This window comes from Oncorhynchus mykiss, chromosome 24 (assembly GCF_013265735.2).
Source record: "Oncorhynchus mykiss isolate Arlee chromosome 24, USDA_OmykA_1.1, whole genome shotgun sequence".
NCBI classification, from domain to species: Eukaryota; Metazoa; Chordata; class Actinopteri; order Salmoniformes; family Salmonidae; genus Oncorhynchus; species Oncorhynchus mykiss.
This window is the reverse complement of record NC_048588.1, coordinates 2,820,695-2,847,273: the sequence shown is the minus strand read 5'-3', so window position 1 is coordinate 2,847,273 and position 26,579 is coordinate 2,820,695. Positions and strand designations below refer to the sequence as shown.

General features: G+C 45.0%; 1 protein-coding gene across 1 annotated transcript; it reads right to left on the bottom strand.

The window, feature by feature from the left end:
* Positions 1–12,237: 12,237 nt before the first annotated feature.
* On the bottom strand, positions 12,238–25,978 carry znf296 (zinc finger protein 296). Its single transcript, XM_036961461.1, has 4 exons — positions 25,869–25,978; positions 25,341–25,545; positions 22,891–23,229; positions 12,238–15,815 (listed from the first exon to the last, which is right to left on the bottom strand). The coding sequence occupies exons 2-4, from the start codon at positions 25,390–25,392 to the stop codon at positions 14,071–14,073; spliced, it is 2,136 nt and encodes a 711-aa protein (XP_036817356.1). The 5' UTR covers positions 25,393–25,545; positions 25,869–25,978; the 3' UTR covers positions 12,238–14,070.
* Between the last annotated feature and the right edge of the window lie 601 nt (positions 25,979–26,579).

Below are 26,579 nucleotides of genomic sequence, written 5' to 3'. Positions count from 1 at the left end.
AATACCAAGTATGTATACTTCGCCATCAGCCCATTTTATTGCTAAACTACATGTAAGAGTTGTATCTTTTATAGATCCAATACGTAATATGGTGCACTTATTATAATTTGACTTTAGTCCAGAGAGGCTAGAGAAGTGATTTTCAATGAGACCGGGCAGGGATCCAGACTGCATACATCGACACTTTGTTTTAAAGACCTGGATTTCTAACCCCTTGAGATGTTCTTGATGGATCTGATTTTAATAGCTAGCATTTAAATAACCATAAGAAATAGTTATGGAGACAACAGACAGCCTTGTTTTCCTGCTCTTGACAGTTCAATACTTTCTGAGATGTAACTATTATTTACTATTGTACACCTGGGGTTGCTATACATAACTTTAATCCAGTGTAGAAGAGATTCACCTAAATTAAAATAGTCCAGGCAATTATGTATAAATTCTAGTGATACTTTATTAAAAGCCTTTTCAAAATCTGCTATAAAGATCAGGCCTGGTTTATTTGATGTTTCATTTTGTTCTATTGTTACAAGTAATTAATGTATATTATCTCTCCTGTTTCAGTAATAGTGAAATCAGACCTCCTTGTTGAGTAGTTGACTATTTTTATAGGAGTAGTTAGAAAATTCTAATAGTGTATCTTTAAAAGTACATAAAAAAAGGTTGATAAATCTCTACTGGTATGCCATCAAGTCCTGGGGTTTTTCCCAGACCAAAAGTATTTCATTGCCTCAAAAAGTTCCTCTGTAAGTTGGCCTTCACACAGGTCTTTCTGTACATTTGTTAATTTTACTTTATTAGGGTTAAAAATCCTTACAGTTAACATAATTCAGTGGAGATGGAGGAGAATGGAAAGAAAACATATGCTTAAAATATTTTGCATCCTTTTTCAAATATAATTTGGTGGATCATGGATGACTGTCATTGGTAATGGGTTTCTGTAACTTCTTTTTGGTAGGATTTCGATGTTGAAGATTCAAGAAAAATGTTTCGCATTTGTCCCTATTTTCCATCCAGTTCTCTTTATTTTTGTAATAAATTACACTTGATCGTTCATGAATAAGTTCCTCAAGTTCTTTTTGTTTTTCCTCTGACCTCTATAGTACCGTTTGTATTACCAGCTACCTGTTCAGTTAGTTCCTCTATTTCCTTTGTTAGTCTAAACTTTTATATATTGTTTTATATTTATTTATTTTTACCACTTTTTCATGGTATCCAATTGTTAGATACAGTCTTGTCCCAACGCTGCAACTCCCCTATGGACTCGGGAGAGGCGCAGGACGAGAGCCATGTGTCCTCCGAAACACAAACAATATTGCTTGTTGACACACTCCTCGCTTAACCCGGAAGCCAGCCGTACCAATGTGTCGGAGGAAACACCATCCAGCTGGCGACCGAAGTCAGCCACAAGGACCCGGAACACCACAAGGAGTCGCTAGAGCACGATAGGACAAGGAAATCCCATCCGGCCGAACCCTCCCCTAACCTGGACGATGCTGGACCAATTGCTATGACACAGCCTGGGATTGAAGCCGGCTCTGTAGTGACACCTCAAGCACTGCTAAGCAGTGCACCACTTGGGAGGCAGTCTAAACTCTTTTGACCGAAACTGCTTTGTTTTAAAGATGAGCATTGCATGGCCTCTGAAGACACATTTGGAAGGGTACCATACAGTAAGGGGATCTTCTGTACCTGTATATTGTGGGTGAAAAATTCAGTTATAAATGATTTTGTCTTAGTTAAGAACAAAGTCATCCAGTAGGCCTTGATTACATCTCCATTACCCCCGTCCACATGGAAATTCTGTAAGAGTTATGTGGAGGCCAATTAGATGGTGGTCCGATCGCATTCTGTCTCCTATCAATACTTTAAAACTTTTGGTGCCCGAGAGAATGACACAATAAATGATTGAAGAATGATAGCTTGATTAAGTCTCCTACATGTATATCTCACTAGGTCCGTTTTTTTTTTTGCCTCCGTATATCCACTAGTACTAATGTGGGACGGTAGTTAGCCTAGTGGTTAGAGCGTTGGGCCAGTAACCGAAAGGTTGCTGGATTGAATCCCCAAGCTGACAAGGTAAAAATCTGTCGTTCTGCCCTTGAACAAGGCAGTTAACCCACTGTTCCCCGTTAGGCCGTCATTGTAAATAAGAATTTGTTCTTAACTGACTTGCCTAGTTAAATAAAGGTTAAATAAAAAAAAATGTGTCCATGATTTTTGTGATCTCCTTAAGGGCGTGTGGTAGTGGTACTGTATGCTGTTTAGTACTTTGGCCTGCAGTTGTGTTCAGGTCTTGGGCTTTGGGCTCTTAAACTGCAAGAAGTGAATTGATTTGTGTGATGTGTGAACTGTCGGATGAGACAATGAGTCGTCTGCATGAGGGACAGTAAAGGTAAATCATAAATACATGAAAATGACGGTGGGTTGTGATGAACAGCCTACTTGATATCTGAAGGCAATGAGATTCTCAAGCATAAGGGACAATAAAACTAAATCATAGATACTACATGAAAATGACAGTTCAAAAATCATTGTACAATAAAAATACATCCCTGTGACATTTCACATTCATAACTGAAACAGTAACATACAAAACATTATTTTAAAACCATTGTTTCGCACGTTAACAACACACACCCACACACACCTACAACTGAAAAACGTTTAGGGAAGCTGTACAGAGAAAAAACTTCACCAGAATGTTACGGCGGTAGATGAAATGTAGGAAGTATGACGCATCTTGATGAAGGTTGGTTGTCTGATGTTGGGTAGATCAGGGGGGAGGACTTTGGATGTTGGGAAAGGAGCCCAGGAGGTACCCTGCTGTCTGGCGCTGCAGAACCCCTCTGTAGATTCCGTAGAACTAGAACAGTGTAAACAGGAAGAGGGGAGTAGAGGAGAGTAGAACGGGGAGGTGGAGGGATGCAATACAGAAAACACACAGGTATCAGTAGATCAAGTGGGTATATAAAAGGGGTAGTTTTAGTCATCTTTACTTAGCTAACTAGCTACCTTGCAGTACAAATGGGTCACGGGTATAGTTGAGATGGACTATGGTCCCTGGGTTGTTTCTAATCACTGCAATCCAATGCAAATACTTGCATAATTCAAGGCAGCACACAATCAGATAGTAAGACATAGATTACGATTAATTTACTTTAGCTACGTTAGTTGTACAGTTCACTATTATGTACAATAAGTGTTGTAAAAACTAGCTAGCAGGATAACATTTCCATTATTTGTAAGTGTCATCAGTTGAAGAGATGCAAAGCTTACCTATCAGAACAACCTCCTCACAGGAAGGTAGCTAGTTAGATTGTTAGCTTTGACTAGAGCTCCCAATCTGACAGACTATTGGCATCGATACGAAAAGTACACCCAAATTATCACATGCTCCGTAAACAGATGTAGACTAACAGTGAAATGCTTGTGGGCCCTTCCCAATAAAGAAACCAGAATTTGTTTGAATAATTATATACAATGCTAACAAAAATGTGAACCCTTTGAAATGACAAATTTATGCAGAAATCTAGGTCATCAAATCTGATCTTGATCTAATTCACAATGGACAAATGGTCTGCTTAAACTAATAACACACAAGTTATTGTATTTCTCTTGTCTATATTAAATCCATAATTTAAACATTCAGTGTAGGTTAGGAAAAGTATGTGAACCCACAGGCTAATGACTTCTCCAAAAGCTAATTGGAGTCAGCTAACCTGGAGTCCAATCAATGAGATTGGAGATGTTGGTTAGAGATGCTCTGCCCTATAAAATCTCACAAAATTTGAGTTTGCTATTCACAAGAAGCATTGCCTGATGTGAACCATGCCTGAACAAAAGATCTCAGAAGATTACAAATAGTTGATTTATCGTTGTGCAGGTCTGAGCCGCAACAGAAAAAGTTTGGTTGAGGTTTTTGCTGCCAAAGGAGGGTCGACCAGTTACTAAATCCAAGGGTTCACACACACTTTTCCCACCCTGCACTGTGAATTATTTTTTACGGCGTGTTCAATAAAGACATAACTTATAATTGTTGGTGTGTTATTTGTTTAAGCAGACTGCTTGTCTATTGTTGTGCTTTAGATGAAGATCAGATTTTATGACCAATTTATACAGAAATCCAGGTAATTCCGAAGGGTTTACATACTTTCTTGCCACACATACATATGTGTGTATGTATATAGTAACAGAATAGCAAGGATCAGACCAATGTGCAGCGTGGTAAGTGTCCATAATGATATTTAATAAATAAACAGCACACTGAACAAAATAACAAAAGTACAACCACCCACAAACACAATAGAAAACAGGCTACCTAAATATGGCTCCCAATCAGAGACAACGACTGACACCTGCCTCTGATTGAGAACCATACTAGGCCAAACACAGAATAACAGAACAAAACATAAAACATAGAATGCCCACCCCAACTCACGCCTGTTACGGTCTTCTGGTGAAAGAGATGCCCAAAATGCAGCGTGGTTATTCATGAAAATATGAACAATTTTCAATAAACAATAAACGTAACGTGAAAACCGAAGTCCTAACTGGTGCAAAACACAGACACAGGAACAATCACCCACGAAATACTCAAAGAATATGGCTGCCTAAATATGGTTCCCAATCAGAGACAACGATAAACACCTGCTTCTGATTGAGAACCACTCAAGGCAACCATAGACTTAGAATACTATACACAACCCCATAAATCTACAAAACCCCTAGACAAGACAAACAGTCACCCATGTCACACCCTGGCCCAACCACAACAATAAAGAAAACACAAAATACTAAAGCCAGGGCGTGACAGTACCCCCCCCCCAAAGGTGCGGACTCCTGGCCACACACCTAAACCCATAGGGGAGGGTCTGGGTGGGCGTCTGTCCACGGTGGCGGCTCTTGCGCTGGACGTGGACCCCACTCCATCAGTCTTTGTCCACCTCCTTAGCGTCCTTAGATTGGCGACCCTCGCCGTCGACCTTGGCCTACTAATCTTAACAAAGAGCCCCACTGGACTGAGGGGCAGCTCGGGACTGAGGGGCAGCTCGGGACTGAGGGGCAGCTCGGGACTGAGGGGCAGCTCGGGACTGAGGGGCAGCTCAGGTAGGTTGACGGCTCTGGCAGATCCTGGCTGACCTGGCAGCTCCGGACAGGCGGGAGACTCCGGCAGCGCCGGACAGGCGAGGCGCACTGTAGGCCTGATGCGTGGTGCTGGCACTGGTGGTACTGGGCCGAGGACACGCACAGGAAGCCTGGTGTGGGGAGCTGCCACCGGAGGGCTGGTGCGTGGAGGTGGTACTGGATAGACCGGACCGTGCAGGCGCACTGGAGTTCTTGAGCACCGAGCCTGCCCAACCTTACCTGGTTGAATGCTCCCGGTCGCCCTGCCAGTGCGGCGAGGTGGAATAGCCCGCACTGGGCTATGCAGGCGAACCGGGGACACCGTGCGCAAGGCTGGTGCCATGTAAGCCGGGCCAAGGAGACGCACTGGAGACCAGATGCGTAGAGCCGGCTTCATGACACTTGGCTCGATGTCCACTCTAGCCCGGCCGATACGAGGAGCTGGTATGTACCGCACCGAGCTATGCACCCGCACTGGAGACACCATGCCCTCCACAGCATAACACGGTACCTGCCCGGTCTCTCTAGCACCCCGGTAAGCACAGGAAGTTGGCACAGGTCTCCTACCTGGCTTCGCCATACTCCCTGTGTGCCCCCCACCCCAAGACATTTTTGGTGTTGACTCTCGGGCTTCCTTGCCAACCGTGTTCCCTCGTATCGCCGGCTCCTCTTTCCGGCTGCCTCTGCTCTCCTAAGTGCCTCCACCCTTTCCCACCAGGATCTCCTCCCAAGTGTAGCAACCCTTGCCGTCCAACACATCATCCCATGTCCATTCCACCTTGCCCTGCTCCTGCTGCCGCTGCCTGTCACCACACCGCTTGGTCCTGTTGTGACACCTGCCTCTGATTGAGAACCATACTAGGCCAAACACAGAATATAACAGAACAAAACATAGAAAAACAAAATGCCCACCCCAACTCACACCTGTTACGGTTTTCTGGTGAAAGAGGACCAAAACGCAGCGTGGTTATTCATAAACATCTTCAATGAAAGATGACTATACGAACAATTTACAAAAACGTACCGTGACAACAGTCCTAACTGGTGCAAAACACAGAGACAGGAACAATCACCCACGAAAAACTCAAAGAATATGGCTGCCTAAATATGGTTCCCAATCAGAGACAACGATAAACACCTGCCTCTGATTGAGAACCACTCTAGGCAACCATAGACTTACCTAGAATACTATACTAAACACAACCCCATAAATCTACAAAACCTCTAGACAAGACAAACACATAATCACCCATGTCACACCCTGGCCTAACCACAATAATAAAGAAAACACAAAATACTAAGGCGTGACAACACCCTGACCAACTAAAATAAAGACATAAAAAAGGAACTAAGGTCAGAACGTGACATATATATATATATATATACATATATATATATATATATATATATATATATATATATATACAATGCCTTCAGAAAGTAGTCATACCCCTTGACTTATTCCACATTTATTCCACATTTTGTTGTGATACAGCCTGAATTCAAAATTGATTAAATATATATTTTTCTCACCCATCTACACAAAACATCCCATAATGACAAAGTGAAAACATGTTTTTATACATTTTTGTAGATTTATTGAAAATGAAATAGATCAATATCTCATTTACATAAGTGTTCACACCCCTGAGTCGATACTTTGTAGAAGCACCTTTGGCAGCGATTACACCTGTGAGTCTTTCTGGGTAAGTCTCTAAGAAATTTCCACACCTGGATTGTGAAACATTTGCCCATTAAAAAAAATATTCAAGCTCTAAAAATTGGTTGTTGATCATTGCTAGACACCCGTTTTCAGGTCTTGCCATAGATTTTCAAGTAGATTTAATTTAAAACTAACTCGGCCACTCAGGACAATTCACTGTCTTCTTGGTAAGCAACTCCAGTGTAGATTTGTCCTTGTGTTTTAGGTTATTGTCCTGCCGAAAGGTGAATTAATCTCCCAGTGTCTGGTGGAAAGCAGACTGAGCCAGGTTTGCCTCTATTATTTTGCCTGTGCTTAGCTCCATTCCGTTTAATTTTTATCCTGAAAAACTCCCCAGTTCCTAATTATTATAAACATACCCATAACATGATGCAGCCACCAGTATGCTTGAAAATATGGAGTGGTACTCAGTAATGTGTTGTATTGGATTTGCCCCAAACATAACACTTTGTATTCAGGAGAAAAAGTGAATTGCTTTGCCACATTTTTTGCACTATTACTTTAGTGCCTTGTTGCAAACAGGATGCAGGTTTTGGATTTGTTTTTTAAATGACAGGGTTCCTTCTTTTCACTCTATCCATTAGGTTAGTATTGTGGATTAACTACAATGTTGTTGATCCATCCTCAGTTTTATTCAATCACAGCCATTCAACCCTGTAACTGTTTTAATGTCACCAAATCCCTGAGTGTTTCCCTTCCTCTCCTGCAAATGAGTTAGGAAGGAGGATGACTGTATCTTTGTAGTGACTGGGTGTATTGATACACCATCCAAAGTGTAATTAACAACTTCACCATTCTCGAAGGGATATTCAATCTCTGTTTTTTTCTTTCTTCCCATCTACCAATAGGTGCCCTTCTTTGTGAGGCATTGGAAAACCTCTCTGGTCTTTGTGGTTGTATCTGTTTGAAATTCACTGCTTGACTGAGGCACCTTACAGATACTTTTATGTGTGGGGTACAGGGATGAGGTAGTCATTCAAAAATCATGTTAAACACTATTATTGCACACAGAGTGAGTCTGTGCAACTTATTAGGTGACTTGTTAAGCACATTTTTACTCCTGGACTTATTTAGGCTTGACATAACAAAAGGGTTGAATACTTACTGTCTCAAGACATTTCAGCTTCTCATTTATAATTCATTTGTAAAAAAATTTAAGAAACATAATTCCACTTTGACATTATTCAAAGTGTGTAGGCCAGTGAAAAAAATAAATCACAATTGAATCCATTTTAAGTTCAGGATGTAACGCAGCAAAATGTGGAAAAAGTCAAGGGGTGTGAATACTTTTGGAAGGGGGGTACCAGTACATGAGGTACCACTACAGAGTCCCGTTTAGTAGTCTTATGTCTTGGGGGTAGAAGCTGTTCAGGGTCCTGTTGGTTCCAGACTTGGTGCATCGGTACCGCTTGCTGTGCGGTAGCAGAGAAAACAGTTTATGACTTGGGTGGCTGGAGTCTTTGACAATTTATAAGGGCGTTCCTCTGACAACGCCTGGTATAGAGGTCCTGGATGGCAGGGAGTTTGGCCCCAGTGATATTCTGGCCGTAATCACTACTCTCTGTAGCGCCTTGCAGTCAGATGCCAAGAAGCTGACATGCCAGGCGGTGATGCAGCCAGTCAAGATGCTCTCAATGGTGCAGCTGTATAACTTTTTGAGGATCTGAGGAACATATTCCAGTTTGTGCTAGCGAAACAGTCCTTTATCTTAGTATCCGCTTCATTGGACCACTTCCGTATTGAGCGTGTCACTGGTACTTCCTGTTTTGAGTTTTTGCTTGTAAGCAGGAATCAGGAGGATAGAGTTATGGTCAGATTTGCCAAAGGGAGGGTGAGGGACAGTCTTGTATGCATTTTCATGTGCTTATCCATACGCAAAGCACAGACGTTAGGAAATTATCAAGAATATGAACCTTCCGACACTGCCTACGCGGTACATGACGTCTTTGCATCTGAAAATCCAAAGAATATTAATTCTAAAAACAGATGTGTTTTGACACGCTCAGATGAACGGTCGACACCAGAGTTATCCACAACCATCGCTAACTCCTCCTTCTCCCGGCACGAATCAAGGGCTACTCTCCTTAGAGCTGACTTAGCTGGCCATCCAGGTAATGCCAGGTCATGGCAGTTAGGCTATGTGTGTGTGTGTGTGTGTGTGTGTGTGTGTGTGTGTGTGTGTGTGTGTGTGTGTGTGTGTGCACGTGCATGCGTTTATGTCTGTCACAGAACCCTGGAAGGATGGATCTGGGGTCAGAGGAGCTAGTTCTTCCAGTTCTCTCATGTGTTGCTGGGGAGTTAGAATGACCCTGTGACTGGCCCTCAGGTGTGGAGAGAGGGAGGGAGGGAGGGAGAGAGAGAGAGAGAGAGAGAGAGAGAGAGAGAGGTTTATAACCAGGTGCAGAGGGAACATGGTCATGTGTGTCAAGCGTTGGAAGTGTTAACAGACTGCTTGTTATTGAGTGGGTGGAGGTGGCAGTGGAGGTTTTATTAATGAGGTAGCTAGTGGAGGAATGAGACTGAAGGTGCGGGTTAGAATATCACGTTCTTTCTTTCTCTATGCTGGTCATAAGGGTGTATTGAGGTGGGTGGAAGAGGTTCAAATGAGAATTTCCACTGAAATGACAGTACTCCAAAGAGAATTTCAGCAAATATGTTCAGTGTCAATAGAGCAAAAAAAGACATGACACGTTACAGGCGTGACGAATAGTGAAAATAAAGAAAACGTTTAAACGCTCCAAGTTTTAAGCAAGGTTTGGACCACTGTGGGTCCTGGCAAAGAGTACGAGCCGTAAACCATGAATTGGGAGATGGAGACGATGGCGTCTATGACGTACGATCAGTGTAGTAGGCTACAATTCACTGAAGGGAATCAGGCAGACACAGATGTTCAGTTAGGCTATTCACTGAAACTGTACTCGAGGACATGACTCACATCTTAATGCTGGTAATATTAGCCATTTTGGTGAACGTCAGGCTTCAGTGTAAAGGCAGTTGGGTCCATTGAAATCCTGTAGATCCTAGAGGTTTGCTGTGTGCACCACCTAAATGGCAGACATCAATAGACGTCCTGTCCTGTTTTTATCATAACCTTGTATCACAGCGTTCCCACCTTGTCATGATTATTCCCCATAGAAGCCCGGCAAGGCCACTCTCATACGGTCCTCCCCAGCCATTCAATATCATTATATAACCCTTGAAGAATGGACACCATCTGAATGCATTGTTTCCCCCCTGCTCATTATGTGGAGGTGTTGAACGGCACAGACTGGATTGACGGCTGGGACCGCGTCGCCTCTCACCCATCCTCTCACACTCTCACTGGGAGAGTTAGGTGATGGAGGGGAGGGCAGACGGCGGGGGAGTTTAATTCCAGGGTTTAGGTTTCACGTTGTGGTCTTTGTTGGAGGGAGGGAGGTGGAGGTTGTGGGAACGAAGGCTTAGCCTATTCATTCCCAAACGCATCTCTCCCCTTTCTCCTCACCCCTTTGGTGTGAACCCTCACCCCTGCCTTGCCTTCTAAACTGTACCCCCCTTTTCCGTTCTGGGAGGCAAAGAGGGAGTCATGGGGGAGGAGGATTGGATGGCAGACGTTAAATATAATTAAGAGAAGTTAATTGGCTTTTTACATGAGAAAGCCTAACCTTAGTTCTAATATAAGGTAGAGGCATGTTTGTGGCTCCAGGCCTGCCCCATACAATACCACAGTGTATCACAGACCTGCATGTCTGTCTGGGCTATTCGTGGCAACTTTCAGAATTGGATGTCTTATCAATACGACAATGTGTCCCTGTTTACCCCTTGAGATTATACTAATAACAAGAGTCAAAGACAATATCAAGAATGAATCCCATGACTGCATGGCCATAAGGCAGGGAAGGTAACCGTGACGGTGCTGCTAGCTCTATAAACACTTCAGTTGGTTCAGCTGTTAGTATTTTGTACACACACACAGGAAGCTCGTTGCACAACCCTGATGGCTTTCTGGCCATTTTACTGCAGGTAAGACATTAAATGTTCCAAACATTTCCAACCAGAAGAGGCTGGTGGGAAGAGTTATAGGAGGACGGGCTCATTGTAATGGCTGGAGTAAATGGAACGTCAATCACATCAAACACGAGGTGTCCCATGGTTTGATGTGTTCGACTCCGTTCCATAAATTCCATTCCAGCCATTACAATGAGCCCGTCCTCCTATAACCCCTCTCCCTGTCCTGGCCCAACAAAAGCCTTCTCTGTCGAGCTGAGACACGGCTATTAGATCTCAAAGTCCATGCCACCGCCGCCCCAGGGCTGGGCTCTGGTCAGACACACACACACACGGTCAGCTGATGATTTCCCCCGCACCCTGCCTTGCTCTATTGGCCGACGGCCTGTGGCTGATAAAGTCCAGAGAGGTGATTGGCTGACCCAGTGTGAACGGAGCAGGGTCGGGGTTGGTCATCGTTGCTCCGGTACAGAGGTGTGGACTGGAGGTGGCTGGCAGGAATACAAAGACCAGTTGGGGGTGGGAAGGTAAGCATTTGCCGTGGTGGCTACTGCACTGCTGTGTACCACCTTACCTTACGTAATTTGGTGCATACGGACACCAAATGGTGCAGGAGTGGGCACCCTGGGTCCTGGGTCCAAGGGGAGAAGTGCAGGAGGTTACCTGTCCCACACCTGTGTGGTACCTGCCCTCTGACCCTCTTTGGGGAGAAGAGCAGACCAACTCCTCTGGGTCTGGTCCAGTGAACGGCTTTGGTTCTCTTCATTCCCTCCTTATTCTCCCCTACACAATAGAAATCGGTAGTGGGGGGCGTGTGCGCATCTGGTGCCCACCCCTCCCACCGGCCATGCTGAAAGCTCATTAAAAATGGCTTGCTGTTAATGAGCTATAGGGATCATAGAGCTGCCTTCTCATTAGAGGGGGCAGGGCTATGGCCATAGGATGCTGGCGCAGGGATTTTTGTGCCCCCAAAATGCAGTCCGCAATTACGTGAGCGCAACCCCCTGGCACCCAGTACCCCCTACCCCTAGAAACCTTACAGCTTGCCCCCGTCCCATTCCAATTCCCCTGGATATGTAGCCTTCATACCCGTCCCAATTCCCTGGCTATGTAGCCTTCTACGTAAAGTTCAACTGGCCTACAGATTGAGTCACGTCACCTCCTTTAAGAAACTCCCTCCGATTGGCGTTTGATCTGTGCGGGTCGTTTCTCTGTGGACTGACTCCAGTCATCCCGAGTTATGAATGTTTAATGTCAGAGCACTGGATCAAGGACCCTCTATGCTTGTTTACATCCGTCTGACGTTTGTTGCTTTTGACCTTCAGGAGCGGGTTCGCCATTCCTACACGGAGACCAAAACACACACACACACACACACACACACACACACACACACGAGATCACTTTGCCTCAAATCTTTAATGACCAGGTCAATGACAAAATGGTATCAAGTTTACAAAAAGACAGTGGCATAGTTTAGCCTCATTGCAGTCAGCACAGACAGAGAAAACCAGGAATGCTGGGAAAATGAGTTTGAGGCATACAGCATACAGTCAATTGATGATAACAAACGGCAACGACATCTACATGTAGGAGTGCCATTTTACGTACATAACATTGGTCCCTGAACAAGTATACTCCGCTCATGTTCATCAATCATTCACATTTTACCCTGTCACTACATGTCATACACAAAGCATAGAATTGGTTTTTCAAAGTGTCCAAAAAGAAGGGTTCCCTGCCATCAGTGTATATAGACATCAATAATGATCATGTAAATCACAGTAGTCAGAAATTAGTTGGTGACATGTCACTCAAAGCATGTTCTCAGCCACAATGGCAAATGTAGCTAAATGTTAGCTGCATAATTGTTGTTGGCATAGGCTCACTTTCCATGCACATAAAACAGCTTGCTTATGACTTGTTACGTCATGTTTCGGATGTAGTTAGTTAGGCATTTGACCGAAGGTTCAAGTCAAGTGTTACCAAAAAAATCCCCTGTACACACACACACACACACACACACACACAGAGTAAACATAGACACATACACAAGTGCTCATTCGGTGTTACCCACAAAACTCTCCCACCTATCAACAAGCCATTCACTGTAGCTCTCCACCCTGTAGTTTAGCAGTAGATAGACTTTTCATTTGCCAACCACTAACATGCAGTGTTCATAAATAAGGACAAATTTTAAAAGCACACAGGCAAAAGAAAACAGAAAACATTTTAAATGGCAGCAAAACATGCATGCTTAAGCTTCAAGCAGTTCAGCGAAAAAAGAAAAAAAAAGGAAACAAAGGAAAAAGACCCCCCCCCAATTATCAAGCACAAAAATAAAGAAATTCACAAGTTTCATATGAAGTTAAATTGCAGTTTGTTTTATGCATAGAAATTCAGGAAATCAGCAGATGAGACGTATACACATATATAAAAATAACATCCATACACAGAGAACAACAACACAATGCTGCTGGGCCTCGTGAGCCTCAAACTTTACATTAAGTGGCAAGTGTTGTGACATAGAAGCACATTTAGAAGGACAGAGAAACGACAGGCAATCTATGCTTGGCTTCGTTTCCCCTTTGACCCCGTCTCCGTCCAAACAACTAGTCTTTCATTCATCCACAGAGTGAAACGACCACCATCCCAGTTGTCACCAAAGCAACGGAACAGGATATGAAAGCCTCACTATTGTCGCAATCTCTTGCCACTACATATAAAAAATATAAAAACAATTAAACCCTTTTTACATTTGACAGTTCAGATTGGTAATCATCATTATGTTGAGTGAGTGAACCAATCAATTGACCACGGGTGTCCAATTCCTATATTCTGCTGGAGCATAGTGATCAACTTCCTGTGTTCTGGTGGACTGTGGTGGTATGACTTCCTGTTCTCAAGTCCTGTTTGCCCTCCACCTTTCCATTGCATGTCTGGATTTTGTGCTGTGGTCTAAGTAGGTGGATTTGCATATGCTAATTGTCAGCTCTGGCGAGACGTGATGTACCTCAGCATTGCACAGATAGGGAATTCAGAGGAGAGCAGGGTGGTACCTAGATTCCAGTTGGAATTGATCCCCAGTTGAGTGCTAGGAAAGGTTCATTACATTTATATGGATATTTATGTTGGTCAAAGTGGTTGGAATGATTGAGAGTCCAAGCCAGTGCTTCTGAATGTCTTAGTCAGTGTACAAAAGTGTGAAATGACGGCTATGCTGGTCCCGTAGTTTACACCAAGCCCACATCCACACTGCCTTCAGTAGGAAGCTCACCCACACTATCCTCCACTACGACTGGGCTGACAGTACCATCCACCTCTCCTTTCTGGTTCTCCTCAGCCTCCACTACCACCTCGATGGCAGCCATGTTGCTTTCGGTCTGGTCCGTGCTGGCTTCATCCTCCATCTTGATGACCAACCCGTCCTCCATTTTGACAAGGGCCCAGTTGGCATCAGCTGCACTGGCCTGGGTGTAGGTCCCGACTCTGGCATGGCTCAGCCCATGCACCTTCTTCAGGTGTTTCTCCAGGGTGGCGTACACAGTGAAGGGCACCCCGCACAGCTGGCACAGGAACGGGGCGCGGGCCCCGTGGGCGCCGTGGGTTTTCATGTGGCGTGTGAGCTTGGAGCTCTGGGCGCATGCATAGCTGCACAGGCCACACTGGTAGGGCCGTTCTCCCGTGTGGCTGCGGCGGTGCACCGTCAGGTTGCTGCTGTTCCGGAACTGTTTCCCACAGTACTCACAGGCCTCCTCCTTCTTCTTCTTCCCTGATCCCACATCGTTGTTACCACTGTTACTGCTGATGGCGCCGTTTCCTCCTCCTCCTCTCCTTTCACTCTCCCTCTGCCACTCCTGGACCACCTCGATGTTCCCACCTGCAAGCCACTCCTTCTCTCCATCCCTCTCGCTCACCCACTCCCCCCCTACCTGAGCCCTCTCCTCCCTCTCCGGACGTTTGGGGGTGCAATTTCCGCTGGCGATGCCACTCTCCCCGCTGCCCCCTGTCTCTCCGCTTTCAAGTGACCCCCCTGAAGGGCTGGCGTAGGGGGACGCATGCTGGGGCTCCTCTTGACCCTCCACCACCTCTCCCTGGGGTTGGAACAGCCTGAACAGGCTCATGTCTGGACCTCCAGGCTGGGAAGCGAGCAGGATCAGTCCAGAGCCTGGGGAGTGAGGCTTGGACTGGGATAGGTCCAACTCAGAGGTCTCCCTCTCCCCTGGTCCTCCACTCAACACCCTCTCTCCTGTCCCCTGCATTACAAATCTCCCTCTCATCCCCTGCCGACCCCCCTCATCCTCCCCTACCAGCCCCACCTCCACCCCCTCGTAGCCCACTCCACCCACACCCGTCTCTCCGCGATGACTCCTCATGTGGCGAGCCAGCTGACCACTCTGGGCAAAGGCCTGGTCACACAAGCCACAGTGATAGGGCTGCTCACATGAGTGGGTCCTCCGGTGGGCTGACAGGCTGCGGAGGGACTGGAAGCCCTGGCCACACAGCTCACAGGGAAACCCCACCTGGGCGGGTCCGAACTGGGGGAAGGAAGAGGCGGCCGGGGGGGACGGCGATGGAGAGGTGACCAGATCTCCAGCAGTGGTGAGGATGGTGGTGTTGCTACTGCCCTCAACCAGCTCTCTCAGACAGAAGTTGAGGGCCTGTCGTTCTCTGGAGGAAGGTATGGAGCTTGCCCGAGAAGCTGGCCTGCGGTTCTGACGAGGACTGAAGATGCGGGGCAGACGCAGAATGGAAGGGTGGAAGGCAGTGGCCAGGGTGTGGCTCAGTTGACAGGGATCCAGGGTAGCTGCAGGTTTGGAGTGCTGGTGACGCCCTCTTCCCATCTTCTCCTCGTCATCCTTCTCCCCGTCCTCCTGGTAGATACTAAAAGAGTGTGTGTGCTGGGCGTGTTGGAGCAGGGCCCAGGCAGAGGGCAACACACACTCACACAGTTGGCAGGTAAAGCAGGACGGCTCTTCTGCCACAGGAAAAAAAAAACACAGTTAGTAAGCAAGCCAAGACGACATTAGCAGAAACATTTCCTTGATCTGAAAAATGTAAGGGATCTCAATAGTTTTTTTTAATTATTAAAACAGCACATATCAGACAGTAGGAACTATTGTGGATAGCTAGGCGGTGACAGCAGAATACTGGGATATATAAAAGGAACACGGCACAGAAAAAAGGCACTCTGGTTAGGGCAGTACATAGGTGCAGAGAAACTAAGCCTGTTAAGTCGGTGAAGAGTGAGTGACCACAGCAAGAGGGACGGTGCTTAACATCCTCTGGTTCAGGTCTACAGGACAAGGTAGTCAGAGTTTCAAATAGAAAAAAAATGCATTGTTCCTGCCTCTCGTCCTTTTTGGAGACAGAAGCCAAGGAGAGAGGGACTCAGAGATAGCGAAGGCTGTTGATGGGACCAGAAGCAGGTGAGAGATGAACGACAGAGGCCAGCAGAAAGGGGAGATGGATAGTCAAGTACATCTGGAGAAATGTTTTAAATGTGGTTAGCATTGTCTCTTAACCGAGAGCCACTCTCCAATTAAGCTGCAAATTGCTAATTAGCGGAACCGAGAAAACGAAGGCTTTATGTAAATCAGGGACTGACTCAGCCTGCTTGACAAATGAGGCCTTTCTGCATAAATCTAAATTGGAAAGAAGATCCTCAAATTGAGGGGGAAAACAGTTCTATTTTTTGTAAAGGTTCAAAGCCGACTCTGGTATAAGCCTCTTTCATGTTTCCTGAAGTCAAAATCCTTCTGTATTTTACTGGAGGGGGAGGAGAGAAAAGATGAAAAAGAAAGCAACTCTTTCTCCCTCCCTCTCTCTCTCTCTCTTGCGCTCTGCCTGGAGAGGATAGGAGATGTGGTGGACACATCCTTTAACTTAGCCTGAAGAGATGAGTAGAGCAGGAGAGAAGTTGGTGTATTTATGGGGGGTGAATGAGAGCGCAACAACAACAACAAAAAAAGAGATGAGGAAAGCGAGAGAAAGATCAAAAAGGAGGATGTCGCAGCGCAGGGTCGAGAAACGCCACAAAAAAATGTGTCACCCCTTGGATTGTACTTCAGACCCATCCTCCTACCCCTCACCCCTCTGCCCCCCTAACCCTCCAAATCTCTCCCCGAGGGGGGGCTTTTGTCTTGGGCTCCTGGAGTGAAACACAATACCCAGCCGGTTTCTCATTCGCTCTTTCTTTCCTTCTCCATCTTTTTTTTTTGTAAGGATTCCCATTTGGCCCGGGGTAGCACTTGAATATTAAGCAGAAGCAATAACTGCTAATTAAAAATGCAGATTGGCTCGGAGCACTAACGAGCAGTAGGCAGAATCTCCTCTCCCGGGGGAGAAAGAGGGAGGAGAAAAGAGTGTGGGGGGAGATTGAAATAGGGCAAGCGAGAGTCTGTTGAAATGGGGGGGAATAATGTAAGAGATGAGAAAAAACAAACAAGTCGAATAAATAAAAATAAATGGAGACAGACGCACATGTTATTATATTCCATCACGTTCTTCCATTCTCCATCACATACACATTCTAGAGTGAAAGGGACACCTATCCGCTGTGGGGATAATTGCTCTTTCAGTTTGAGTCATCTTCCTCAAGCAGACATATTCACATGCCAAGAGAAGCCAGGCTTCCCCAAAACATCTACCCAGAAAAATATGCAATAATTTATCTTTGGTCTGTTTCATATTTTTCCTTCAAAATCGCAAAAGGCTGAATGTACAGTATCGCACCGGAGAAAACAGCCGAGCGAGCAAAACAGCACCCCTCTGTCTCTGTATGTGTAGCCCGTCTATCTGATGCTGTCTGGTCAAAAAGAGTATGACATTGTTTCCGCCAGTAGTATTGAATGCAAGAGAAGTCAGCGAGCATTTAGCCTCCCTTTATATAAAAAAAGTATAAAATAATAGCCAATCAGTGTTGTGCTAAACTGAGTAAGCTCAACTGTGAATGGTCCTGGTGCACCCAAAAAAAACCACAAAAAACAACAGGAAGTTTGGATTGGGCTTCACGCCAATCACATCGAAAGAAAAACACAGACAGAAAAAATATATATTGTTGTGTCGTTTTCCTCAGTTGGCTAGCTAACTAGCTAAAATTGTCCCTTTCCTAAATTAGCCATGAATGGAGATAGGGATTTGGACTTGTACTTAATTCTCCGTACTGGCTAATGATTTATAACGGCGATTCTGATCCAACCATAAATTCATACATTGTTCCCCTAGTCTGAGAGGATGGAAGTTCAATATGTAGCTAGATGTAGAAGGCTAGTGTTAACTAGTTGGACTGACACATTGATGCCCATGAAAAGGACGTTAGGCTAGTGAGCGAGCATTTTAGCCAAGTAGCCTAGGTCAACAACAAAAAATAAAGTGTGTACTGTATGACAGAGTCATAGACCGTTTCGTCAACATGAAAGAGGATAGCATTGGCATTTCTCGACATGTAGGGTGAGTCAACATGTTCTCTCTACTTGAACGCACGCTTGCACACAGCAAGAGAGCGAGCCACATGATATTTAGCTTATGTTGATTGGACTAAATTGTTTTATGTTATATTTTGTCATAGCATAGGGGATTTGATGATGTTGAAATGGTGCAGGCAGCTCCTGTTTTCTTTGCGACTTTCGCTAACTCTCCGCGGTTCTAAATCAATAGTTGTTTAGTAGTCTGAAAATGTTGTAAACATCAACTTGCTTGACCATGCTGTAGGTAATGTAACCAACCGTCTGTCACATGCAATATGTTTTGTGGACTTCACCAGACAGAGGTTGCTCTCCGGTTTTCTGATTAAACAAAGGTGTGGTTGAATTTACTCTGCCACAGTCTTTCTTATGGTCTTGTTGCATATACCACAGTCGCAAAGGCATATGAACTAACAGGTTATAGAGCAAACAACGCAATTATCACAACACACAGGTTGTAATGTGAAAAAAAATTAACGGGCTTGGCATCACCAGGGATTTTAGATAGACGCACAACACGTGCTGTATCAAATCATACCACATACAAAACATTTAACTTGAGTTACTTAACCCTTGTGTTGTCTTAAGGGTAAAAAAAAAAAAGACCCGCCACTGTTCAACAGCAGAGACATTTTTTCAATTCGAAATGTTATGACTTTTCCTACAGTGACCCCAATATTAGAAAAAGTGAAACATCGCCTTTGTTCATATTTCCATGAAAGCTGTACACCACCAGGGTACAAAGATTGTCTCAGGGAAATTTTTGACCCGGCAGTTATAAAATAATTTACGCACCACACAAACCACAGAGACGCACACGAAATTGAGATTACATGTGCTACTGATTGAACTCAGCCAGCAGCTCCTGGAGAGGAAGATCCCCATGGTTGGCACAGGTAGAAAGAACAAGCCTGAGCTCCCCCTGCACTCCTAGCAACAAAGTTTGGCTTCACCCCCACCACCCCACTAGACACAGTGGTTAGAGCGTTGGACTAGTAACCGAAAGGTTGCAAGATCGAATCCCTGATTCGATGCATGTAAAAAAATAAAAAAACACCACCACTCTAGTTTCTTACCTCCCAAAGAGGAACACGAATGTGGTCCTCCTGAGCACACTGCGCAAAATGGCTGAGATCAGTGATCGTGAGGACAGGAAGCCAGCCATCATCCTGGACTACAACCACAACAAAGGAGGCGTTAACAACCTGGACAAGGTGACTGGAACTTACTGCTGCAGGAGGACGACTGCCCGCTGATCCCTGGTCATCTTCTATAACTTCATTGATGTGTCCTCGTACAATGCCTTCGTGATATGGAACAAGATCAACCCTACCTGGATGCCTGATAAGTGTTCCGGAGGAGCTGGGAAAGGCCCTTGTAACCCCACACGTTCAAAGAAGGGAGCGCCTCCCCCGAACAGCAGCGCTTGTGAAAGCTGTTCAGGGGGCTGAATCTTGTTCTGATCCGCCTGAGGCTGCAGCTGGGGCAGGCAAGAGGAGGAGATGACAATTCTGCCCCCCAAAGACGGACTGTAAAACAAACTGTGTGCTGCACATGTGAGAAATACATCTGCAAAGTCCATGCACACACACTTGCATACTGTCCTACATGTGCTAATTAGAGTTGATTGATTTATGTTCTTCACGTTTTTGTTTTGTATCTATTATTTTATTAATATTTATTGTTGTTGTTTATACACCTTGTGGGTGGGGGCAATGGTTTAAAAAATTGGGAAAATGCTAATATTTTGTAGTTGAATTCCTCATTGTACAGTATAAGAATATCACTGTTGCCAAAAAATGCTCAAGACATTGCTTCCCGTCAATAAAATGCATTCAAAACGACTTTCTGCACATTTTTGCTACTTTCTTAGGCTATACAATAGCCATCTCTTGCAACAACAACAAAAATAGTATGTTCACACCTATGCAGTACCATTAGCAATACTACTTTAGTAAAGAAAACAATTGAAAACAATTAAATAGTACCCGCAAAACACCAGTCTCAACGTCAACGGTGAAGAGGCGACTCCAGGATGCTGGCCTTCTAGGCACAGTTCCTCTGTCCAGTGTCTGTATTATTTTGCCCATCTTAATCTTTTATTGGCCAGTCTGAGATATGGCTTTTTCTTTGCAACTCTGCCTAGAAGGCCATTATCCCAGAGTCGCCTCTGCACTGTTGACATTGAGACTGGTGTTTTGCAGGCACTGTTTAATGAAGCTGCCAATTGAGGACTTGCGAGGCACCGGTTTCTCAAACTAGACACTTATCCTCTTGCTCAGTTGTGCACCGGGGCCTCCCACTTGTTATATTCTGGTTAGGGCCAGTTTGCTCTGTTCTGTGAAGGGAGTAGTTCACAGCTTTGTACGATATCTTCAGTTTCTTGGCAATTTCTCACATGGAATAGCCTTCATTTATCAGAACAAGAATAGACTGATGAGTTTCTGAAGAAAGTTATTTGTTTCTGGCCATTTTGAGCATGTAATCGAACCCACAATTGCTGAAGCTCCAGATACTCAACTAGTCTAAAGAAGGCCAGTTTTATTGCTTCTTTAATCAGAACAATTTTCAGCTGTGCTAACATAATTGCAAAATGATTTTCTAATGATCAATTAGCCTTTTAAAATTATAAACTTGGATTATCTAACACAGCGTGCCATTGGAACACAGTTGCTGATGGTTGCTGATAATGGGCCTCTGTACGCCTATGTAGATATTCCATTAAAAATCTGCCATTTCCATCTACAAATTGTCATTTACAACATTAACAATGTCTACACTGTATTTCTGATCCATTTGATGTTATTTTAATGGACAAAAAAAGTGATTTTTCTTTCAAAAACAAGGACATTTCTCTGTGACCCCAAACTTTTGAACGGTAGTGTACATATCAATAGTTCAACCTAGGTCTTTTCCACAAATACCTCCTAACAATTTAAACAACACATCTAAATTCAAAAAATGGGCGATCAACATTAGATACACGTTTTCATGCACCAGTGACTCATTTCGTTATTAAAAAGTTGAATTAAAAGTTATCTTGCTTTGCTTGGTTGGAGATACGGCTCTTGTGTAGTGCACGTGGGTAGCTCTGTTGTGTAAGCCGTTGGGCACGGAGAAGAGAACCTACACACAGACAGATTTTTTTTTAAAAAGCAGCTAGAAAGAGAGAGCGGTTGAGAGAGAAAGAAGAGAGCAAGAGAGAACATGTAAAACAGGCAGCGAGAGACCAAGAGATAGAGAGAGACAGGTTGAGAGAGACAGAAGAGAGAGAGAGAGAGAACATTTAAAACAGGCAGCGAGAGACCTAGAGATAGAGACAGGTTGAGAGAGAGAGAAAACATAACAGGCAGGACTGGAAGAGACCGAAAGAGAAAAACGTGGACAGACGGAAACAGAGCATGCAGCAGTCCCCTGAGCGTTACACAAAGGAAGGAAGTGCACGTGGCTGTGTGTGAGAGAAAGAGTGCGTATGTATGTCTAAGGGTCTCAGTTCCAAAAATATGCATATGAACAAAACATTAAAAAAAAATATATGTTTTATTGTCACACACTGGATAGGTGCATTGAAATGTGTTGTTTTACAGGATAAGCCATAGAAGGATGGCGCCTCTGGTGCGAATGAGCGTCAAGTGCTTTGCGCATGGCCCCATCAACTGATTTTTCATCGGCTTGAGTATTCGAACAAGCTACATTTCGGTTACTGGCTCAACGCTCTCACAGCTAGGCTACCTGCCGCCCTAAAGCTCATCTAATCAGAGTCATTCAGACCATATACTGTAAATAGAATCTAGAGAGTCTATTTCTATGGTTCAGACACACAATGAGTACTTGCTTGTTCACTTCTAAATACATGACCTATACATACTGTGAGGTCCCCTCTTACTGCCTACATAGTCCTGCTTCAGATGCCTAGTAGAAAGCCTCTAAGGTAGGAGAGACAAGGAAGGAAACCATGGGTGCATCTCAATAGTCATGTCGCTGTTCTTCACTTGTCTCCATTCCTCCCATCTCTGTAAAGACGTTGGTGAGGAGACAAGGGGAGGAAGTATCACTCAACTATTTACTATCAAAATGCAGATCGGGATGCCCATCTGATGGACACCCCATACTTGCACCGAGAAGCCATGCAAACGTCAGAACTATGGTGACATTATCCTTTTAAACATGTTGCAATGGTAGTACGACCACACCGCAGCCTGTTGTGACACCATCTCATTGTCCCCCTCAGCTTAGCACAGCCAGTCCTCCAGTGAGCGCAGGCCGTGTTATTGCGTGGCCAGAGAGCACGGTGCCTTGCCCTACGTGTTTACCTGGCCACTTCACCTGAGAGAGACAGAGTCAAGGAGATGGAGGGGAGCTCAGGTGCACCGGAGCCCTCAGGGGCCCCCTATGGCCTCAAAACACTGCTGCCTATCCTTTCCACACAATTACCCCAGCGCGTCGCTAACTCACAGAGGCCTCCTCAGCACAGCAACGCCCAGCTAATGAGCTGGACTGGGGGGGGACGGTTGTTAGAAGGGGGGGGGGGGGGGAGAAAACAACAAAACAAAAAAAGTCACTAATTAGCGACCTGCCCGCACTCACCTGTTCTGTTAGCCTCCATCTTCACACTATGCTCCTCCCCACTGGACATGTCTGTCAAACTCCTCAGCTCCACGAACCCAGCCTCTACCTGAGTGACATCACCGCGTCGCTGTGTCCGGTTGGCTGGAGAGGGAGGGGTGTGGGTGTTGGGGGTGTGATTCCGGGAGCGGCAGCCCCCTTGTTTGTGCTGGATGAAGGCCAGGATGTGGGCGAGAGGGAAGGCCTGGCTGCACTGCCCACAGGTCAGCAGGTCACGATCCTCCTCAATACCCCTGACCCGGGGAAGGGACCCCCTCTCCTCCAACGATGGAATGGCAGCGTCCAAGGGCTCAGGGGCATCTGAGAGAAGATGAGAGGCAAGTGAGGGAGAGTCAGAGAAAGAAGAGGGGGAGAGTGAAAAAGAAATTAGGGCAGGGGAGTGATACGGGAAAGGAAGGGAAGACAGAGGGAGGAAGACGAAGAGAGTCAAGAAGAACATTTGAGAAAATAGAAACTACAAAGAACTTAAATATTCTGTCCATCATGTAAGATCCTACAGCAATAGGGAGACAGTGGGTGGTCAGACACCATGTAGATTGGGCAACTGCTGATATGGCCTTCAGAGAAAAACAACCCCTCCCTGTTTTTTAAAGCATTACTTTCGATGCTGCGCCACTCCACCCCACCCCACCCGCTCCACCAGGGCTACAGAGGCAGTCAAGCTATTCCGGTCAGCTGATACTGACCACTTCCCCCCACCCCACCCGCTCCACCCCACCACCAGGGCTACAGAGGCAGTCAAGCTATTCCGGTCAGCTGATACTGACCACTTCCCCCTAACTAACTCTTTGACAGCTCCTTTCACTGAGATGGCAGGCTGCATAGTTGCATGTCTTCACTGACACCGTTGCTTCCTGTCTCTATTGGTGCTGTGAGTAGAAATATATATTTTTTTAATTATACCATTCCCAAGGCCTGGGAGAAAGAAAAAACACCTGTCAACACATTCTCAACCATCAACTACTCAAGTAAGAGAAACAACCAAGGCAAGGAACTGACCAGTTTATCGGCAAGAAAGTGAGTGGCCATGACTTGAAGGCGTTCAGAGTCACTCAGGGTTTGAAGGCCAAATGAATCATTTATCACTAAGACAGTTGAGTCTAACACGAGATTACTCAAAAATGAAATGTGTGGTTTAGATTTAAGCACCTCTCAGGGATGTAGTCTGGTTTCCAATTTCAGTCTCTCATTATAGCGCCATAAATGTAGGCTACAAAATAAAAAAATGTCCATGACTCATATATGACCCAAGTAGACAGCCAAAGAAAGACAAGGACGGTTAAATACCGTTGGTCAGGTTTGAGCTGTTGGACTGGCCCTCACCACTCTTTTAACGACTTGTGAGAGTTGAGGCAGGGAGTGAGTCAACATGGTCGTGTACACACCTTAAAGCTTGGACCGGCTTCACTTGCCCGGACTAGGCCGAGTACAGGACAGGTACAGACAGTACAGTCGCGCTGAGTAGCTCACCGGTGGTTACTCAAAAATGTAACCTTTCCTGTTTCAGTGCTGCTCACGGTTTGTGCAGACAAGCTAGGCGCGGTTTGCACGCACACCATTGAAGAGTCAAGGCTTGTGGTCAAACTAGACACGCTCGACTGGTCTTCGTTGGGGTAACAGAGAAAGAGATGTTTTCTAACATTTTTCAGTGTTTTTGTCAAAGGCCTGCCCTCAGTGACCGGGGGAAGAAACACGATATCATCAACGAACCCGCGGTTTAATAAGCAGAGCCTGTTATTTTGATATACAACTATATCTTTATGATAACCTACATAGGCCTACGCACAAGTCAAGTGTATGGGGTATCTAGGCTAGATTATTTTTTTTGACTAAACGGCTATAAAAGTGGAAGAGGTCAGTGGAGTTGTTGTGAGGGCAGACTGTATCCTCTCCTCTCTCGCCTTGTCACACGGATACAGTGTCTAGAACACGCGGTCTGCCCCACAAGGAAGCGTTCATGTTGGCAAAAAAATGAGATAATTCAAAACAGCCCCCCCCCCCCCAGAAAGAAAGAACAGAAAGAAAAACTAGAAGAAAATAAAGACAGGCCAGTAAAGAACCCTGATAAAAAATAAAAAAAACATTACCTATGTTTAAAGCCACCTTTTAATGTGTAGTTTATGAACACATTTCATTGATTTTAAACTTCATTTGTTGCACAGCTGAGTGTAGCCTATATATAAATCAGCTCTTTACAAAAATATATTTGATAACTTTTATCAATGATTTAACTTCAATGTCAAGGTGCGCATAACCCCACAAAGCCCGACTGACCCCCCCCCCCCCCCCCAAAAAAAGCGACGTTTAACATGAATACATCGTATAGAAAATACATCGTATATAAAATACATAACATGCATATAGCCAACCTCTTATTAGTAAACTATGGCCATAGCCTCATCTCAGTTTACCTTGAATTGCACTCAGGTGTTGCGGTCGGCTGCCTTGTTTGCGTCTGGACATTCTGTTTGATTACACCAGGCAAGGTTTGTCTGGTGTATCCACACCCCTCGATCGGAATCTAACTTAATTGATCAAGTTGATAAGAATACTGTGTAGCTCAATGGCACGGACGGGTCGTGGCTCGCTGTGTACCAGCCAGTGTTCAAGTTCAGGCTACCAGCCCCGCAGCGGAGGAAAGAAGGGGCAACATGTTAGGCGCCGCCCGTCACTAACTACTCCGACCCCGACCCCGCCCTCTACACAATGTTACACACTCACACATACCTTGTTTTACTCTCACTTGTGGGGACAAAAACAATTGATTCCCATTCCAAATCAAATTTTCCCCTAACAGCCTTTTTTTTCTCTTGTGGGGACCAGCAAAATGCCTTCACTTATCCTAATGTTCCATGTTTTACTTCTGGTCCCCACAAGGATAGTAAACCAAAACATAACACTCACAAGGAGAGTAAAAACCCCACCAAAATAATACATACACAGAATCCTCATGCGATAGTGTCATCAGTCTAGACCGGTTTGGCTTCTATAAGCAATCAATATTGGTGCCCCATTTATTTCAGGAACTATCTCATGCAACGATATTAAAATGCACGTTGCAGAATACATGGGATGATGGGAGGCAGCAATAGGACTTACAGCTGCACAGCCACTTCCTCCTTGCACTCCTAGTTTACATGCAGCCTACTGGTTATAGCTGCCTGCTAAGGATGTGGGTGAGGAGGAAGTGGCTTTAACAAGGTCGCTGAAGACAGGTGTTTGTTTTGCTGTCCGGCTGATTTCGAAACTGATGTAAACGGTCTGTTCGTTTCTCCTTTTGTTACTCACCAGACAGCACATAAAATACAGTGGCGGGTGGGGTTAAAAACCATAGGCCTGACCGTAAACTTTTACAAAGCCAAACTAAGCAGCCTAGGCGCTAGCCTATCTTGGTTGGGAAATTATTCAGACGGATTAGGAGACAATATAGCTAGCTATAAAGTATGTTGTGAAACATTGTAAATGGTTAGATGTAACAATGTAACACATGCTGAATAATGTGCGTAAAAGGTAGGCTATTACACGAAATAAGGTGTTTGGCGCCACCCGGTGGCTATACGTGGCCTGCTTAACGAGAACTGCGCCTTACAAGTAGGGTAGTAGACTATAAATGCTGACACCTTCCCTTCACACTCATCACTTAGTGAGTT

Coding starts and splice junctions, on each gene's coding strand:
- znf296 (XM_036961461.1), bottom strand. CDS start 25,392: ATGTCCAGACGCAAACAAGGCAGCCGACCGCAACACCTGAGTGCAATT. Junction 23,230..25,340: donor ACACCTGAGTGCAATTCAAG/GTAAACTGAGAT, acceptor ATCTTCTCTCAG/ATGCCCCTGAGCCCTTGGAC. Junction 15,816..22,890: donor GATGGAGGCTAACAGAACAG/GTGAGTGCGGGC, acceptor TTCCTGTGGCAG/AAGAGCCGTCCTGCTTTACC.